General features: G+C 41.8%; 1 protein-coding gene across 1 annotated transcript; it reads right to left on the bottom strand.

Moving 5' to 3' along the window:
* Positions 1 to 1,282: 1,282 nt before the first annotated feature.
* bmp16 (bone morphogenetic protein 16) lies at positions 1,283 to 17,469 on the bottom strand. Its single transcript, XM_084717730.1, has 3 exons — positions 16,899 to 17,469; positions 7,007 to 7,380; positions 1,283 to 4,812 (listed from the first exon to the last, which is right to left on the bottom strand). The coding sequence occupies exons 2-3, from the start codon at positions 7,371 to 7,373 to the stop codon at positions 3,749 to 3,751; spliced, it is 1,431 nt and encodes a 476-aa protein (XP_084573856.1). The 5' UTR covers positions 7,374 to 7,380; positions 16,899 to 17,469; the 3' UTR covers positions 1,283 to 3,748.
* Between the last annotated feature and the right edge of the window lie 2,652 nt (positions 17,470 to 20,121).

Raw genomic sequence — 20,121 nt, 5'->3', positions numbered from 1 at the left:
AACACATGACTCATGAAAAAGGAAATAAAATGCTAAGTTTGTGCACCATTTTAGAGCCACTCAACTTGAGCTAAGCTGTTCTTCAGTTAAAAGACACACCTTCAAGTGTGTAGTGTAAATCCTTGACATTACTGTAGCTGCTTTGTTGGATGTTTATTGATTATGTGCAGCACTTCTTTCTGCTCCCTGCCTCGCACATTTGTCTTCATACGAACCAGATCACACCCTGTCCCTTCCCGTGCCAGTGTTGTGGGCTTCAGTCACCTATAACCAGCAGTAAGCTGGTCCATCTGGTGGTGACATAGAGGACGTCAGGGCAGGGTCGTCCTCTCAAACAAGCAGGAATGTGTAGGTTAAAGACGCTGCTCAGTTGGTTTGACCCCCTGCATTGACGAATGACCTGCAGCCAGATGTGTCCATCTGGGATCAGACGTGTGTGTGTGCTCTTCACAGGTGGTAGTGTGAGGTGATACAGTGGTTCACTGGTTTTGGTCCTATGGATGCACAGTGCAGATAAGACCTTTCACCTCACAGTAAACCTCTCTCTCCAACTCAGTGTGGGAATTTGAAGCTGCTTCCTTTGCTGCAGTATCATTTACACAAATCGGGTTAGATCTGTGCTCTCTGTGGGACTTCTGGCTTCCTTTTTTCTTCATGAATATGACAATAATTCTACTGTAGGCTGAAGAGAAAATGTAGTTCTTTTGTAAAACAACAGTAATTTACATAATTCATTAATTTAGAATGAATTGGAAAAATATTTACAGTATTTACAGGTTGATGTATTAACAATTCATATTTATACTAATTTAATAAGTTGATTGTTCGAATCATTAAACTTAAAATGTGTGTGGATCATTTAAAATGCATAACATCTCATTTATATTACATTTATAATATTTGGGATTGGTTCCTCATAAATGTACACCTTTATTGCCTTCAGATACTCTTGGGAGAAGTTTAGGGGTAATCTTAGGGCTTTCAGTCAAGTGGAGAGTGGAGCCACAGTTTTTGAACTTCTCTTTCTCTCATTAACAATTCATGGTTTTTCTCACATAAACAGTAAAACCTTACTGAATGGTTCTGTGGAGTTTTTAAAATGTGGATTAGGATGAGGAGAAATGCCAAGGTAAGGCTTCATCCACTGGAAACTTATTATACTGTTGTTATGTGAGTTTTTTTTCATGCACTTAGGAACCCCCCCCCAAAAAAGAAAAAAAAAAAAATCAAAAAACTTGCAAAAAGGAGAAAATTGTTGATGCAAAACAAAGTCACATGACAGTTGTGCTGTTTGCTTTGTTTATTAGAGGTATATTGTCAAACATTTTACAAGCTGTTGCTTAGATGTTTCCATTTAGAGAGAAAAATGCAACACTGAAAAACAATTACGAAGCCCAGCAGAGAACACTTTTAAAGCCCCTGTTTGAAAGGCACTAAAGTTTTAATGTCAGTCCTCCTTTTTTTCTTGACACATGCAGACACAAAGACACCTGTTGTTACACACTTCAGTAGCTACAATACACAGAGCTTTCAATTGACGTGTTAGTTGAGCTTTTAAAGGCAACACCACTTATGTCTGCTATCATGTGTTGGACACCGACGTGTTTGCAATGATCAGGTGGGAATGTTGAGTAACACAGACTGTTAATTCAATACACTGAACATTTGTACGGATGTCAAGCTACCATAACTTACTTCATACGGACGGCAGGCTTTCAGTTTGCTGTATGCTCTGTTGAGTGCAGGTATCTTAAATATTTTCAAGATTAAATACACCATAATGCTGCTATTTAAATACATAATGTGTCTTTAAGTTAGAATCGCCATTCAGTGGAATTATGCATAATCACAAGACAACCATCACTTGGATTTTCTTCACGTCTGCAAAAGGAATGTACAAAAAAAGTCTCTTTTTTAAATAATAGTGATAGTAGTACATTCAAACAATAGCATAATAGTTCCTCAGCATTATTGTTGTGGTTTTTAAATAGCTTGTGATGTAGGGGTGCTTGTAAGCGACAGTCTGTCATCATATTAACGTTCATAAAAACAGCTGCACCCCACTTCTCGAATACTGCAGAAACAACACTGTCACACAAAGTTTAGATGCCGTGCTAGTGCCATCGTCGTATTGCTAATGAAGTCCATCAGAAAGTTCTGCTCCAGAGCTTAAATTGTAGTAAATCCTCGACTGCCTGCTGTGAATGTTTAACATTTCGGCCGCCCTCCGCAACAGCTGACGAGATGAGTGGCAAATGAATACAGAGCAATGTGTAAGATATGGCCACCTGTCGAAGGAAACTCCAAACAAAGAGGGGGCAGCATATCACCACAGTTATCGCTGACTGCTGCTCATTATACTCTTTGCTGCAACTATGTTTGCCTGTAGCTTTTATCTGCTGTTAGCACAGTTAACCATGTAGCTAGTGGCCCTTTGCTGACTCCAGGAGTGACGCAGATGGCAGGGACAAAGAAAAAGAAAAAAAAGAAGAACGAAAGAAGCTGTGCGGTTTATTATGGACAATAGGTGTAAGAATATTTACTTTTATTTTGTGGGGTTGTTCAAATACCGATACCAGTATTGGAAAATGCCTCAGATTCTGTCTGAAAGGCGGCATCACATGACGGGAGGTGTGGTGGAGCTACGGCCAGTTCTGCAAACCTGACAGACTGACCATCAGTACCGTGAGTACCAAGCGTATATTGTGCATTATCTGTTATTGAATTACAAATACAGATGCTGCTATTTCAAGCGTTACGTCCTGACTTGGTTTGTTTTTGTAGAGATCTGCAGTGCAACCCAAAGTGTACTTTTTGAGTTGTGTTTCTTTTGTGATTGTAAAATGGATTGAACTGAACTGTTTGGGGTTGCGGGGAAACAAAACCGACTCTTGATTGAACTCAGATCATTTTTTTTAACACACTGGTATTGGGTCGTTATCTTTAAGGAAAAAATGGAATTGGAGCATCTCTGTTATTTTGCTTATTTATTAGACTATAAAAGCTAAGAGAGCTTGTGGAGGGTGCGAACTTGCTGCTGGCATACACCCCCCTGTTGAAACTACAGGGGGATCAGACTATCACCTCTCGTGGCACACGGGGTTATTACTAAGACGAGCCGGGGCTAGCTTGTTATCATGCTAACTTCAGTAGATATCTCTGCAGCACAATACACATTGAAGACATCTTTGACATAACTTAAAAACGATTACCTCTTCACATTCTGCTGATAATGATCATTTTTTGAATGTTTTAAATTAAAACTCTGGCCATATCTTATACATTGCACCTTTAAAAGGCTGGCTTCTCATGAGAGCGCAAGTAGTGTTTCAGTCGATGGTGTACACAGCTGCATCACTGCTAAATGAGAAAAAGTGAGAAATAATTCCTGGCACCTGTATTTCTGCTTGCACTTCCTCCTCTGCCTTATTATCTATTCATTTATCCTGTTGTGTGGCAGATTACATTGGTTTCTCTCACTCTTTTTTTTTTCTCTTTCTATGTCTGACTGTTTTTCTTGCTCCTGATATTGATGATTTAGCTGCTATAGTCATCCCCTCATCTGTCTCATCTCCTCTCATCTTTCTTATGCTGCTACATTTGTCTCTATCAGTCTCCATGTCTGTTTTCAGTGAGCAGGCCTCTACAGTCTCTTCTTCCACCATCTGCCTTTTCATGCTCCTGTCTCATATTCCCTCGCTGCTCCTCCGTCCATGTCTGGCTCTCACTGGGCAAGCTGTCCGCCTGACTACCGGCAGCCGCAGCCCTCCACCACCATGTCCTGGTAATTCTTCAGCACCACTCGGTCCTGATGGTCCAGGTAGAGCAGGGCGATGGGGCTGAGGGAGGTGGGGACACAGCAGGCTCGGGGCACTGCTCCATTCACAGAGTTTACCAGAGTTTGCACCATGGCGTGGCTTGAGGAGTTCATGTGGTCGGCCAGAGGGAAGCGACACTCTCCCAGGCAGAAGAAGGCGTCATAGCCACTGGGCGCAATGATCCACTTGTGCCAGCCCACATCATTAAAATCTACATACAGAGGGTGACGGCGGCATCTGTTACGGGAAAGGCGTTTCAGTTTTGCAGCACGACCACCGTTTCTTTTCACACGTCCACCTTTGTTCCAACCGACCCCTCCTTTATCACGCCCCCACCCTGGCACTGTGTATGTTGTTTTTTTTGCCCTCCCCCAGGCTTGGTCTCTAATGCGGCCCTTGCTGCTGCTCCTGGCCCTCTCTTTTGTCCCTTTTCTCCCTCTCACTCTCTGGCCACCACTGGGGGTCCTCCTGCCATGTTTGACTAAGGGCTCTCCACGCCCATCATGACTGTAAGTCACCAAGAGGGGTCTCTCCTGGGCCCAGCTGTGCTCGTCCTGACCCACAGACCTGCGTACCCTAAGGTGTCCCTCTTTGTGTTTCTCTGCCTCCTCCTCACCTGCAGCAGAAGAGGTGCTCTGGTCGAGGAGCGAGGAGGTGCTGTTCTCAGGTTTGACCTCTAGGAGGAAGCCCAGACTGCCCGTCCCTTCGAGGGCCTTATGGAGGAGCTCTGTATTTAGGCTAAAAGCCTCCCACAAACCACTAGCTTTATGACTGTGGAGTAATCTTGTCTCCAGTAGGGTCGGCTCAAGGTCCTCCTGGTGGTCAGAGAGGTATATGTCCAGTCTGTGGGCCCCAGGGCCAAAGGAGGCTCTGTCACTGCAGAGGAGTCGAAGCTCAGCGGAGAGCACCCTCTCATCCTCTGGGATGGAGGATATATTGAAGGAGATGTGAAACCTCTTGTGATCCTCTGCTATGGGACTGTCTCCAACAGGCTCTAAGAGAAAGAGGAAGAGATACAAGAGGGTACAAGAGTTTAGTGTGGTTTATACTTGCTGCAGCTTTATTTACACTCAACAAGACACAAACAGACGCTGGCTACATTAGTCAAATTTGTTATTTGCCAGATTTTGCTTGAATGATCTTAAAAGGAGGAAGGAAATTGCCAAACTAACTACCAAAATCAGCAAATAAGTTCCCAGGGTATAAAGCTATGGGTGTAACTCATGTTGTTACTACAAGTTCCAGCTTTCTGCAAGAAGATATTCGCAAACTGAACAACTACAAGCACCCATTTGTGCCTAGATGTGTTGGTACTTTAAATTTAAGGAAGTAAAAGATGCACTTGGCCTGCACCTGGGAAAGGTTTGCCCTTAGAACTCTTTCTGCCTGTCTAACATGAAGTTTGTCTGTAACTGTTAACCCAAACCATGATAACCAGTACTTTTATTGCCTAAACCTAACCACACTGTGGCAGAAAATCGACTGACTGACAACTGACAACACACTGAAGATGATAAGTTAAGTAAGACTTAAAATAATAAGTTCAGCAATAAGTTTCACATGCAGTCTCCTGGGTGTGCTTCACCCATTCATCCACTTTGTTGCTCTTTACACAATGTCACTTAACCTACTAAAGCTTTTCAGTCCTGAAGGCTAACTACTCCCATGTGCACCTGAGTCTGTTTTGTTGTCTTCTCCTCTTTTATGTTTGTGAATTGTACATTGTTTTCACTGTCACAGTATCGAGGCTGGGTTACCAACATGGGCAACAACCCTCTCTAAAGTATAATAGCGACTAATATCAACTTCTACGTTATTATTAGCTTATTTTGTGGCCATGTATTGTAGAGGGCAGTTTCTGTGAATTCCTTCTGTGCCGATCCAACAACACCGCCCCTAAACGCCTCAGAGACAATTCATCCCTGCCATGAACCTTCTGATTAGATTAAGTGACTCCAGGTATGTTCAGGTTTTCTGATCACTCTCTCAGTTTGGAGCAAACAAGCAACCAGGTGTCTTCAGTCTTAGCCCATTATTGTGTTGCTGACAATAAAGCCAATTGAATGGAGGCAATAAATTGACAACAAAATTGCATTTTCTTGTAAAATACTCGCAAGCAGTCAATCATTCCTACACCAGCATGCATTGATTCAAAATTAGCCTGAGAGACTCTGTCAAAACCTAGTTTTAAGAGCTTTGTCATTTTAATTTTATATTTATTCCAGCAATTGTGTTTAATCAAATTACAAGTAACCATGGAAATAAGTAATATTTCAGAGCTGGGGCTTCATTTTAGAAAGCATACTCAAGTATGACTTGCACAGAAAACCAAATTTAAATTGTTATTTATAAAACCTTACTTTGAAATGGAAATAATCGTATCTCTAAACAAAGTCTTAGTGTAATTGTATTTGAAATGCATGTGTGTTCAAGCCTGTGATGAACTTTGCATTAGCTTTATGACCAACGTGATAGGAATAATCAATTAAAGGTGTGAGGAATTAATTGTGGCACACTTCCAAGCTACATGTTTGCCTTTGTTTATCAACCTACTATAGTCCACAGAATATTTCCTGTTGTGTGGTGTCAGTCTCCTCTCCCATTGTGGTGATCTTGTCTTCCAGAAAGTTTGCTTTTCTCGTTTGGTACTAAACCTTCATTTGTGTTGCATTGTAAGGTGGGTGCCATCAGTTTTCAGCTAATTTGAGATTTATAGATCACAGATTAGATTTGTTAGTTCCAAATGGGCTTCTTAGAACCTGTGTAAAAAGGGTTTTTATGCTCAGTATTTTTTATGAATGAAACATAAGCACACATTGGACCCAGCAGCCTCAGGGCCATCTAACAAGTTGATTCAGTCATGGTCAACTTGTTAGGACGATGCAGTGCAGAGTCCGAGACAAGTCCCCCTTCAGTGTGAGATATATCAAAGCATGATCACACATGTTTTCAAAGAAGACTTTGGGATTGTGATCTTATCTATGAGTGTACAGATGGATCTTGGCAGAGTTTGGATTGTTAAATAGTGAGTCACAACAAACATCTGGTCCTGTCATAAATAAGAACTTTAAACTTCATCTGTGGCTGACAAAAAAAAAAACCCTGAATACATCAACAGCTTCTCTAAAACACTTACATGCAATAAAACAGGTTGACAGCACGGCCTCATGATGCGTCAGTGAGCTTACCATTGTGGTGAAAGCTGCGTACGGTGTTGGCCTGCTGGATGTGCTGGCTGGGGAAGCTAAATGAGGGATCTTCCACTAGATGGTACTGCTGCTGGTGGAAGCGGTAAAGATCCAGGAGGTACTGCGGCACCTGCACTCCAGGCCGAGGGTCGGGCTGCGATTGCAGGCCCAGCCGACTCAGGAGGAGACTCTGGATGGTTTGAGCCAGACTGGGCTTCAGTAGGGAACCAGCTGGTGGGGGCGACAAGGAGGAAGCCACGGGCGACACCCTGCCATGGTCGATCTCGCTGGTGTCTCCACCCTGGCGACCAGACGAGGCTTGAGGTAGCAGCAGGACCATGAGGAGCAGGAGGTTAGCAGGGAACATGGTGGACCTGGAGGGAGATACAGAGCCGAGCAGCAGGGTTGAGAAGATTATTTTAAAAACGTATTCCAAGACAGTTACTGATTAAAATGTAGTAATTAACCTAATCCAAGTATCACAGTGTTAAAGTAATGTAACTTGATGACTTTCTGTAACTTTTGGATTACCTCTGTTTAAAGTATTATGAAATTGTTTAGCCAATATAACGTTTTGTGTTCATTGTAGGTTTAATAATTGTTTTCCAGATCTTCCTTCCTTTGTTATGTGCAAATGCACGTTTCATTCAATTGTAATAGTAACCTACTAGTTTTGATGAGTTAGTTATCAAGCTGGATTTCTGACATTCTAATGTTAGCAGTTGGTCTGTGTAGCTAATTTAGCGGTTGGTATGTTGGTATTAAATTAGATAATGAGTTCCTGGCTGACAGTCAGGGTTGCCAGGTCTTTCCCACTGAAATGAGCTGCTTTTGAAGTGTTGCCATGGGATGACTTTTTTGTCCGCTGGTTGGGTGAATCTATTTTGCATGCAAATTGAATTCATAATATCTAATTACACATCCTTACTTTAAATTAAGTAATTTATTTATACCTAAATCCTACCAAACTGATTCAAGATATATGCAGACCTGGCACACATTGCACACATTGCCCTCATAAACACACACAGATATGAGCTGCCTGTGCACGCCGCCTGCCGGTGCTGGTTTTATTGGCCTGGTTTTGATCTGCCACTGGGCTGGTTTTGTCTCACTGACCTGGCAACCCCGATGACAGTATTTTCACAGCTGATCCCTTTTTATGATTTAATGACAAAATAATTTTAACATTTACACCCAGTGAAGCATTTTTTCACAAGAAGACATGATAATGGATTGACTTCAAGATTAGCTGTTTTCTTTTAGACCAGAGTGAGACTCATCAAGTGTTATAATAATCCCTACTACTAATCGCTACTAATCCCCATTTTTTACTAAATGTATGTGTAATCTGATTATACTTGCAACTGTAATTGATTACAGTTACCTTTTTGTAATCTGTTTCTCCCTTTGCCTGGTGAGGAGAGGTAATGGTGGCGGTGTGGTGGAGAAAAGAAGAGAGTTGGTGGTAGGTAGAGGAAAAAGTGTGAGACAATCTAAACATCAATAGACAAGGCAGGTTGCATGGCATGTTTATGTCTTTTTAGATTTAAATACTTTGAATTTACGTGTTCATGCACAGTGCATGCTTTATACTGGAACAATGTAAATCATATGACATAATGACATAATATAACGTATTGGTTGAGGAACCTGCAAAAGAGATAGCTCCTCTGAGATGCTCCTGGACTCTGTATATCATGCTTATGTCTTCTCCTTCCTGGACACACTAGTTTCTCATTAGTCCTCAGCCTTCACACGGGCATATGTTCAAGAAATTTACTGTCCACATATCCACATGAAGTTGTTTGCTTGTTACTCCTGGCTGTAGAAACAGTGCCACTTTGTTTTTTCTCTCTTAATTTATTGCGAGCTCCTTAACCCCAAAGGCTCATATATCTCCCTGGACACCTAAGCAGGAGTAATTAAACGGTCTCTATCTGTAATTTAATCGTGCTGCGTGTGTTTTTGTGTGTGAAGCAGATGATAGTGCTGCTGCGGTTGAAAGGCATCTAGCATTAATCAAAGACTGTGGTCTCTGGTGACGTGTAATGGAGTTGTAGAGCCCTGTCACAATGACAAATAACTCAATGTTTTCCTTCTTGCTTCATTTCCACATCACCGGATTAAACATTTAGTAGCTTTCTACGACTGTGTCTGCGTGAGTGAGTGACAAAGACAGAAATCTGTTAGTTTAAAAACCTAATTACAATTGACCCTATAATTACAGGTATATTTACAAGTGATTCTTTAGAAAGATAGTTGAGTCTAATTCTCAGGTTGTCTCAGATTGAGTCACTCAACAAAACAATGAGACTCAACAAGCATTTTTCTCCAGAATCACTTACCCCACCAAGAGATTTACCTGTAGGTGCCAAACCAGTCTAATGGGTGTTTTTTTTTTAACTGACTGTAGCACAGGTTTCATTTAATGCTGGTTAAATTACAGCTTAAAACAAATGTTCAACAAACTCTCAGAAAACACTTCATAATTCAGATGTAGTTGCTGCTAAATGTTGGTACTTACTTGATACTCTGCCAGTTAAGTCTGAAATCAGGGTTAAATCTACCATTTTGAATTTTGGTGGAGGGAAGATGCTTTTGTTTACATGTGGATGTACTATGTTCAAAAGCAATAAATCACAGTAATCACTGCTCATTGTCTTTAGACTCCTCAGCTATCATCTGATGATGATTTAGCCTCTGGGGCAATGTCCAATGTTTTGGGGCTTCTGGTGTTGCCGATGGAGACAGATATCAGGAATGAAGTTGGAGTTGAGCTGTGACACCTACAACTGGTTGTATCTGCGTATGAAGGCAGATGAATTTTTAGAAAGCGGAAGAAAAGCTAAATCATCATCAGACAATAGCTGTTGCATGGGTTCTTTAGAGCAACTGTTCAGACAACAAACAGAACCTGTTGCACACAGTTTTGCTTTGGTTTCTGGACTGAACTTGTTTCTTCAAAACAGTGTGCAGCGGTGTGCAACAGGCTGTAAGGCAGGTCGTCTCTAGTTTGATGGACGTGTCAGTGGTGTTTCCCGATCAGAAACACTGACATATTACAAAGGCAGTGCAGTGCACTTTCGTACACAACAGGGTGTCCAACATATCACCAGGTCCATTTAAACACAACTCAGAATGTGTCCAAAATAAAGACCAAAAGAGATTAGTTTTGCTTTGGAGAGACTGATATATATCATCAAAGAGAAAGAGAAGGGGTTTGTATATATGTAGAATTTTTGAAGAGTCAAAATTTTCAACCTATAAGTAGTGTAATATGATAGTTACATTTCAAAAAAATATTAAAACCAAGTGTGCTCAGAAACTAGTGTTAATTCCTGCTTGAAAATGTGCAAGTGTGCGTAAAGATGTGCGACACATAATTGCGTGTACTGTAGAACTTATGCGAGCAATGCAATGCCTTGTTTCACAGCTGAAATCTACACAAAAATGAAAATGAAAACTAAGAAGACACAATAGATGGACAATGTGGTTTCATTAGGGTTTTGCGTGGACAAAGTGATTCAGTAGAGAATGATAATGGCCCGTTATTGAAAAGGTTCAAATTGAGTTTAGCTGTGATGCAATGATAATGCCATGCTAACGGCAAAACATCCCTGCTCAGCTAATCTGTTTTAAATTAATAAATATATTCTAAAATATGCAGATTCTGCGGTTTGCATGTTGGGTCTTTTTTTTTTTTTACAGGTTTTGCCAGAGAGAGGATTATTTGCACAGATGTCTTTTGAGCTTTGCCTGACTGCTGTGTTATAAATTCACTGCTACAATTCTGATCTCTCACTCTTCCCATATTCACGCAACACCTGCTTCATGGTGTTGAAATTACTGAATTACGTTCATAATCTGTCTCTGCCTGCATCATTATTTCTGACCAAAACCTCACACATGCCACAGTAGTGCTCCTTTGTGCTAAACTCGATTGTGTTTAGAGAGTTAAACCTCTTTCAGCTGACTCAAAACAAATGATCAGGTTATCTCTCCCTCTAAGTGCGGGAACACAACCACAGATAGGGGTCACACACAATTACCCATCATGACCTGGCTAACACCCTCACCTCAATGGTGCAGGTGTTAATAACTGAGCCGGTAATTAGAAACCAGCAAGTTAACGGCCCTCTTGACCTCTTTCACCTGGTTGTGGTGAGGTGTAAAAGGGTCAAAGCAAAGGAGTAAAACCTGTTGACCGGTCAATCTGAACTGCAAATGAACTGAAGTGCTACACAATAGAGGTTGGTTGACTGGAGAAGTATAAATGCTCCCTTTTCAAAAGAAAGTGCACCTGAATTGCTGTCTATCAGAAGAAGTAGTTATCTCTTTCCTTGTCCGAGCTCTGGCATATCTCCCTTCAATCTCTTTATCTGATCTCTGTAAGGGACAGAGAATTGATTAAGCCATCTACAGCGAGATAACAGAGGCGTTTATGGCTGAGCGAACACATAATGACACTGTAATGACTGCTAATCTCCCCACGCTGTCAGAAAAAGGGTTAAAAGGAGGTCACAGGTGTGAAGGTGTGTGTGTTTTTATGCATGTGTGCTTGTGTATCTGTGTGCTGTTCATCTGGTGCGCGGTTCAAAGGGCAGGCCTGGGAAAATAAGCCACCTCCAAGCGTGGGATTGTTGCTAGCTATCCATTAAACTCTCGCAGCCCCACCCAAGGCTGTTTCACCTGGGGCAACGCAGCAGAGGACAATTACAGATTAGACACTCAACGCTGGACAGCCTCTCCCATATACTGTGGAGGCTTGTAAAGCAGATTAAGGACAACAACACGTCCTCTCTCCTGTACTTTCCTCACCTACAAAACCACCCAGGTGACTGTGAGGTTCAAAGGTTCAGTCGTCACACACCGGGGTGTGTCGTAGCCTCAAACACAGACAAGAAGAGAGACCAGCGCACCCTACATCACTCTGACACACATGCACTCTTAGAAATAAGGGTTCCAAAAAGGTTCTTCTTGAAGAGCTAATGTTCTACCCAGAACCATTTGTTTTGGTTTATGAAGAACCCTTTTTGAAGAAAGGGTTTCATTCAGGGGTCTTTGTTCCCTTTTCATCCATTTTTGGAAATCCTTGAGGAGCTTTTTGGGGTTTGGATTTGTCAAAGGGTTCAATATGAAAAGGTTCTCTGTCAGAAAAACAGCTGGGTGGGGGACGGGTGGGATGTAATGCAAAAGCTGTGGAATTTAAAAAAGTTCTTGTAGAACTCACTGAGTGGGTGCTAGATAAAACCTTTGTAATATAAAAAAGTTTTCAGTAGAACTCCCCAATCAGATTCTAGACAAAACCTATGGAATATAAACAGGTTCTCTGTAGAACCCCCGGTTGGTTTCTTCTTAGCACCTAAAAGGTGTAAATGTTTCTGGCTAGAACCTCTAGATTGGCCACTAACATGGAACCAGCACCTTGAACTGTTTTGAGCACTGTACCCATCTTGAGAGGGTTCTGGGTGAAAGCATTACACCATAGAACGGTTCTCTGTAGAACCTCTCATAGGTGGTTCTGGGTGTAACCTTTCACAGATGGTTCTAAGCATAACCCTTTGTGTTGAGTTCTAGGAAGAACTTTCTGACAGGGTTCCAAGTGGAATTTTTATACAAGGTTCCACCAGGAACATGGTAAGGGTCAGCGCCTTTAATTCTAAGAGTGTACAGGCTCTGGGTGTCTGTTAGGGCTGGTTGTATCTGATTTAAACCAAAAAAAGGATCCAGTTCTAATTTAGCATCTTTATGTGTCATGTGCGTCGGGGTGCAACCCATCCTGATGTCGACTCATTCCAGTTAGCTGGAAAAAACTGACATTTCTATGATTACATCTCCTGAGTTCCTGCTTTTATGTCTGACTATCCTTGCTCCCTGTACTCTTTTCATTCTTTTTTGTGTCTGGCAAGAACGTGGACTAATCAAATGTTCTCGGGGGACACAGTAGAGGAGGAGAGCTGTGTGATGAATGGGTCAGTGATAAGGTGAGTTGAAGGGTTGGGGCTCAGCGGCAGGCAGTGTTTGTGCATCCTTTCCCTGCAGCTCAGCCTATTAGACATATTAGATGTGACCTGACCTCCCGAGTAGACAGTAGCGTGACCCCGGCGCATGGCAGACGGGTGTCGTCGCCGGCCTGCCCTGTGTCTCTCTGAACTCGCTGATTAAAACCTCTGACATCAGACGTCCGTTTCAGACTCCTGCTTTTGTCGTGTCTCTCTTTTTATCTGTTTATTTCAAACCCTGCTCCCTTTCCCCTTCCTCCTTCCTCTTTGCATTCCTTGAACTTTGTCCTCTTGCTTCGTCCTCAGTGTTGTCATATAGTCAGTTTTTATCACTTTCTCCTCAGTCTCTTGTTGTTTCTCATTAGAAATATCTGTTTTCCCTGCATCACTGTCCCATATCTCCCTCTGCCTTTCCTTCTGTCACATTAATGTTGCTCTTTTTCCCCTAAACTCGTAGAAAGACAGGTGGTAACTCGAACCATAAAAGCTTTTTGGCTTGTCCCCATAGGAGAACACTTTCCTCTTTATAAAGGTTCCACTTGAAACGCATTCAGAGAGTTCTATCTATAACCCAATGTAAAAGTTTGTACCTCGTGCCAACTGCGAGTGGTATCATCCAGAACCCCCTATTAGAGTTTCTGCAGAAAATCCTTCAGTGATGTTTTACCCTCTCTGGAAGTTCTGTCCAGAACCCTTCCACCTTCTAAGGGTGACAACAAGAACCCACCCATGAGGTTCCACAGACAACCTATATTCCAAGGGTTTTATCTAGAACACACTCAGGGGGTTCTACAGAGAACCCTTTTATATTCAATGCTCTGGATTAAAAGGGTTCTTAATGGAACCCTTAGTCTTACAAAGAACACTTGACAAACCCTTTCTTCACAAAAGGGTAGAACCTCAGCCCTTCAGGAAGAACCCTTTTGGAACCGTTATTTCTAAAAGTGTATGCCTTAAATGAATGGTGTTTTTGCGGAAGAGTGCAGCGCACTGTTGCTGGGGCCAGAGGGCCGGAGTGTCACCGCAGCCGGCTGATTTATCCACCGCCGCTGTCTTCATGTTACGCCTGGTCCCTCAACTTTCCCTTCCTGTTGTTCTTCCCGTGTTTCTTTTCCCAAATTCCTCCTCTCGTTCTCCCTGATCCCCCCCTCCTCCTTCCACTTCTCATTTTTCTACGCTGCCGTCTCATTCTTTCAGAACATGATATGTGCGGCGTACATGCCACAGGGTTAATTTCCTCGCTCGGAGCAAACACTCAAGTATATGTCATGCCGGACGGCCTCATGAGCCCAAATGTGATGCACAGTGTACACATGCACACCTGAGAACACTTCTGAGGATACATCTGCATTCACTGCTGCTCTTTTTCCACAGCACTGTACCATATAAACTGAACATGCACGCCATAGTCTCTGTAATTAACTGTGAGGTTATGACTGCACAAAACTCTCCATGCTTAACTAGTCATTAATGCACGACTTTGAGCTGTGGAGTTAATATATAATGGGAGGGGGGGCGGGGTGAAAAATGTCCAAAACAGTTGCTAGCAGAGTTGTGGTTTTGCTCTCTGAGGCGTAACAGATGAAATCATTAGAACAATATTCCAGGTAGGCTGCTGTGTGGTTTTATTGGACTCTATTAGAACAGCTCTCTAATTCATCCCAGCTGGAACGATTAGCTGCCTAATGACCCAGACGTCAAACACACACATGCACACATACGCATAAACGTGTGTCCATGCTACAGTAAGAACAGTACAGGATTTAAACACATACTAACTTCCAGGCAGAGTGAGTGCTAACACGTACGCAGAAACCCACGCCAGGATGTATAACTGTGGAGGAGCGGGACTGTAAATATGTGAGAGTGGTTGGAAATAGATTTAAACGCACACAAACACAAGGGCATAGGTTTCTTTTCATCATGTGGGGGGACACATAATAAAGGTAGAATCTGAAGGATTTGTCCAAGCTGTTTGTAAATGCACAAGAGAGATTGTTGATTGTTCAGTCTCACTCCCTGGGATGTCAAATAGCAATATTTTGGGTTGGTAAAGCACAGAAAAATCATGAGAAAATAAGGAAATACAGGCTGCGGGGTCTCGGCAGGTACAGTCACCATCACACACTTCTAGTGGGTCAGAAGTGATGACTGAAAGGGATTATGATTATATGAGTCTACTAGGGCTGCAATGATTAATTGATTAGTTGTCATCTGTTGAATTGATAGCGAACTATGTTGATAACCAAGTAATCAAGTAATTTGGAGTAATTTCTTGTTTACAATTTTTTTAAAAATCTGATTCTAGATTTTTCAATGTGACCATTTCTTTCCTTCTATATGACAGCAAACTGAACTTTTTTGGGTTGTGAACAAAATAAAACACCTGAGGACGTGATGTTGGGCTTTAGGAAACACAGATTGACATTTCTCAACATTTTCTGACATTTCATAGACCAAACAACTAATCGATTATTGTTATGTATTGAGAAAATAATCGACAAATTAATTGACACTGACAATAACCATTAAATTTACAGCCCTTCAGTCTATATGTTCTGATTTTTGGGAAAATGTAGCATATTGTCCCTTTAAGCAGGGGTATTCCCAACATTTCCAGCATTCTGGTGATTTTTCTGCACCTGTTTCAATTGGAGACGTCTTTATTTATGTAGAGAAAAACATAAAAATCAGGCACCATGTGACAGTTATGGAAATATAATTGTATATAATGCAGCAAGACTGTCGGGCAAGTAGTTTGTCAAAGTATAAGTTCTATAGTTTCATGCTTTTAATGGGGAGGGGAGAAATGCATGTGTTGAAAATACTGAGTGTGAGCTGTCAGCTCCATCCAACCTGTGCACACACACACACACACACACACACACACACACACTGGTCTGATTTAGCGGACACTCAGGCTACCTTACAAAGCCTAACTACAATAACTATGCAAAGGGTAAAACTGAGAAAAATGTTTTTTTCAGTGGACTGATTTAGTTGTAAATTTGTAGATTTTTAAATAATTTATCTAGAAAACACAGCAAAACTATACTCTGAAACTTATCAAGAATTTTATCTTTAGGAATAACTTAATTCAATCAAAAATATTGTTACTGTGGTTGGCATTTGGACGGCAGCAGGACTGGAGTAGCTTCCCCGCTTCCACAACTGCAACCTGCTCTACCTGAAGGATCAGGTATCACCTCTACACACACTCACACAGACACGCACACACTATGTTTTGGCTTTAGTCTTGTGTGTTAGTCTGAGCTGAGCATCAACAGGTTGCCATGTAGACAAGCTGTTGTCTTTCATCCTCATGCTCCTGTTTTTTTCTCCTCAGTGAGTCTCGTCTTTTTTTTCTCGGGATGCCCGGAGGTCTCAGTGTCACAAGTGCATTGTGGTTAACAGGAGGCCCTGTTGAGGAACGAGCATCAGTGGAAATACTGACATATCCAACCTGTGACTGCTGAAAGCTCAGAGACCACTCTCGTTGTGTGTCTGACAGCTGAACCGACGTGAAATACCGAACAAAAACACACCTCTGCTTTTCACATTAAAGCTGCTGAGCGTTAACACTGAGGGCCAATTCATACTGTGTGTGCTGCATGTTGTAGCGATGGTGAGTTATGCTCTTTGAACTCATAATGGGCACATTATTCTGGGACAAGTTGCTCACCGGACAAGATTTGATTGAGCAACAGAGTTTGCCAGCAGTGTATGCATGTGCATGTGTGTGTGTGTTGTTCCCCAGAGTGACTAATGGTTTCAGCAGCACAGTTCCTGTGGCCTGTGGCTTGACAGACATACAGATGTGAGTATGTGTATGTGTGTGTGTGTGTGTGTGTGTGTGTGTGTGTGTGTGTAGGGGATGTAGTACTCACGTCCAGGTGTGGTGGGATGTATGCAGAGTCCATGGTTTATCCTTGAGCTCCAGTGTTACGATCCCTCGGCTCTCGCTCCCGCTCCTTTTGGACAGAATGGACAAATTGGACTCTCTCTTCTTCTCTCTTTTACCCCTCTCAAGGTAACCAGTGCCTGTCTCTCCTGTGTCTCCTGTGTAAATGGACTGTAGGTAATGCTGCCCTCTCCATGTTTCTCACCATTCTCTGCTCCCTCTCTGCTCAACTTCTCATCCTGTTGTCAGTGTCAGATAAGCAAACTCTTAAAAACATCCACCGGCTTCCCCTCTGCCTGCCTGCCTGCCTGCCTGCCTGACCTCTGCTCGTAGGCAACTCCCTTTCTCTGTCGCCTGCACTTCCACCTTCTGCTTGTTCAAAACACACTGCTGTGCATGGAAGCTGCAGGAGGAGAATGACTTGTGTCTGTCTGTCTGTCTGTCTGTCTCTACTGTATCACTGGCAACAACTCCCTCCTGCTCCTGAACCTCCTTACTATGTCTCTGTCCCTTCCTCTCCACTCTGTTCCTCCCTTTTGTATCTCCTCCCCTTTTCCTCTCTCTCTCTCTCCCTGTCTCTCTCTCCCACACACACACACACACACACACACATACACACACACTTTTTTTTGGCTTTTTTTTCCCTCTATGCTATACTAAGTGGCCAGCTGGTAAACTCAGTTTAACTGTAATTGACTTTCCTGGCCACTAAGATCCTCCCAAATAGTGATGTCACAAAGACCGGCCCCAGTACATTTACAGCCTGTTATCTCTCTCCCTCTCATACACACACGCACACACGCACACACGCACACACACACACACACACACACACACACACACACACACACACACACTGTCCTTCACACACACTTGCACATGCACACTGTAAAAAATCAACAATGTATTTTAACCTCCAGAAGTTTGTGTCTGGTCTGCCTTAAAATTTGAGGTTGACTGAATTTGAAAAAATGAATTAAGGTAACAGGACATTTCTTCCTTGCCATTGCTAGCTAGTTGCTTGTTGCTTGAGGGATGAACGTGACTAAATGTAACATGAATAAAACCTTCATATTACTTCGTCCATAAACATGATTTCTGTCCAAGTCATTTCAGATACATTTTCATCAGCAATGTTGGTTGTTAAACAGTGAGGACAACAATGCCCATGATCCCATGCTACTTAAGATTTCATCAAACTATATCTTTTGTTATTGTCTTAGTGTGATAGAGAACCCTAGTGGCAGAACTTAAACTTAAAGTTTAATTCAGTTGTAAGTTGTTAAAATATAAAGTTGAACCAGGAACTCTTCAGTCACAGTGACGAACATTACAAATAAATTCGATTTTTCCTCTTTAAAAAACAAAACAAAACAAAAAAAAAAAAAACAACAAAAAACATTTGTTTGAAAAATCAGTTTTTTATTTCACAAAAAGAAGCACAAAAATAAGCTGCAGCTGCAGCTGCTGCTGTTGGAGCTGCTTGTTCCAGCATTGACACTATAGTCCAGTCAATTTACTTCAAAAAAGGGCCCAATCCAGGAGAAATTGCAATAGTAATGTTTCATAGTTTCTGTTGACCTTAATATTCTCTACATTATATATTAAAAGTATAACTTGATGGATTTAGTGGAAAGTGAAAGTCTCAACGTTTTAGAGTGAATGGTGTGGATAGAATTAGGAGTGAATATTAGAGGGTCAGTCTACATTTATCCAACATATTTGTATCTATCCCTAAGTTACTGGGGTCAGTCTTTCCAATAAAATACCTTTTCAGAGAACATGTTAATGTTTTATATCTGTGTTTGAGGTACTACTATGCCAACAACCAATTATATGCCAGATTTTGCACTTTCAAGTTTGTGCCACACTGAGTATAAATTGTTGTGTGCTTGTGTGTGTGTGTGTGTGTGTGTGTGTGTGTGTGTGTGTGTGTGTGTGTGTGTGTGTGTGTGTGTGAGTGTTGTGTCTTTCAGAGGCCGTAGTTTTGTAGTTTTTTCACTAATGTAACAATAAACAACCATTACTTTTCTTAAAGTGCATGATGCACAGCAAGTTTTCATCATATATATTTTCTTCAAACTGTAAAAAAGCTTGTAAAACAATGCATGTTTTAAAGTCTGCTACTGTGCTGATCATGTTTCTTTAGAAACTTAATTAAATAAGTCGACTGAAGTCTGTACAGCACATTCATTTAACTCATTTAAAGTCAAAATAAGTCAAGTCAGAGGTTCAAGTTGAACTTTAATTGAAATTTAATGAAATTTAAAGTAAAATAAACTTGAATGAATGAAACTTTTATATTTGCATTAAGTTCATAAGAAAAGATTAATTGAATAATTAAATAAATTCCTGTATGTTTTTTACAGTGCAGACACACACACACACACACACACACACACACACACACACACACACACACACACGCATGCGACATGTTCCAGATAACCCTGAGGTCAGCGCACAGAAGCGGACTGATTATTTTCCACATTTCCTCCTTTAACAAACTCACCCGTTGGTTTCATTGGCACCATTTTACGTTTCGGCCAACGTGCTCGCGGGCACTTGCTCTGTCATTACAAATACAAGGCCTCATGACACTGAATGAGAGCAAACAGATTCAGTTACAAGACAAAAAGGTATGAATGGATGACTCATAACAGCTGCCATGAAGTCACCTCAGTTGAGTTTTGTGATTGGATGGAAGTAAACGTCGAGGTAAAAAAAAAAAATAGCTGTACTTCTCCACTACGGGTTGAAGCAAGGTGCATCCGTCCTTCCAGCGCAGCAGAGCGGCGGGTGGCGGGGTGAATTTGTATTCATGGGGTGGACCCATGAGAAAACGTCTCTTTAGGATGCATCGTCTCACATATTAGATCTCATCTGGAGAATCACTTGCCCACGTCCCCCTGCTCCTCCTCTCTGTCCCCTCCACTTGCTCTTCCCGTCCAGTCTTACACACACACACACACACACACACACACACACACACACACACACACACACACACACACACACACAGAACTCATTCATCCCGAGGCTGAGTAATTGTCCCAGTGCACAGCAACTTTACACACAAACACACATTCACTCTGCTCACAAACACACACATTTTGTTTAGGAAAATGTGTTTTTTTAATCGCTCACAGTCTGGTTATTATCAGATTGTGGACGCTTTTGTAAATTATTTGTTGAAATTGTCCATTTGT

This window comes from Lutjanus erythropterus, chromosome 4 (genome assembly GCF_056507025.1).
Source record: "Lutjanus erythropterus isolate fLutEry1 chromosome 4, fLutEry1.hap2, whole genome shotgun sequence".
Classification (NCBI taxonomy): Eukaryota; Metazoa; Chordata; class Actinopteri; order Lutjaniformes; family Lutjanidae; genus Lutjanus; species Lutjanus erythropterus.
The sequence above is the reverse complement of the archived record's forward strand: the minus strand, read 5'-3'. Positions and strand labels throughout refer to the sequence as shown.

Coding starts and splice junctions, on each gene's coding strand:
- bmp16 (XM_084717730.1), bottom strand. CDS start 7,373: ATGTTCCCTGCTAACCTCCTGCTCCTCATGGTCCTGCTGCTACCTCAA. Junction 4,813..7,006: donor ACGCAGCTTTCACCACAATG/GTAAGCTCACTG, acceptor TCTTTCTCTTAG/AGCCTGTTGGAGACAGTCCC.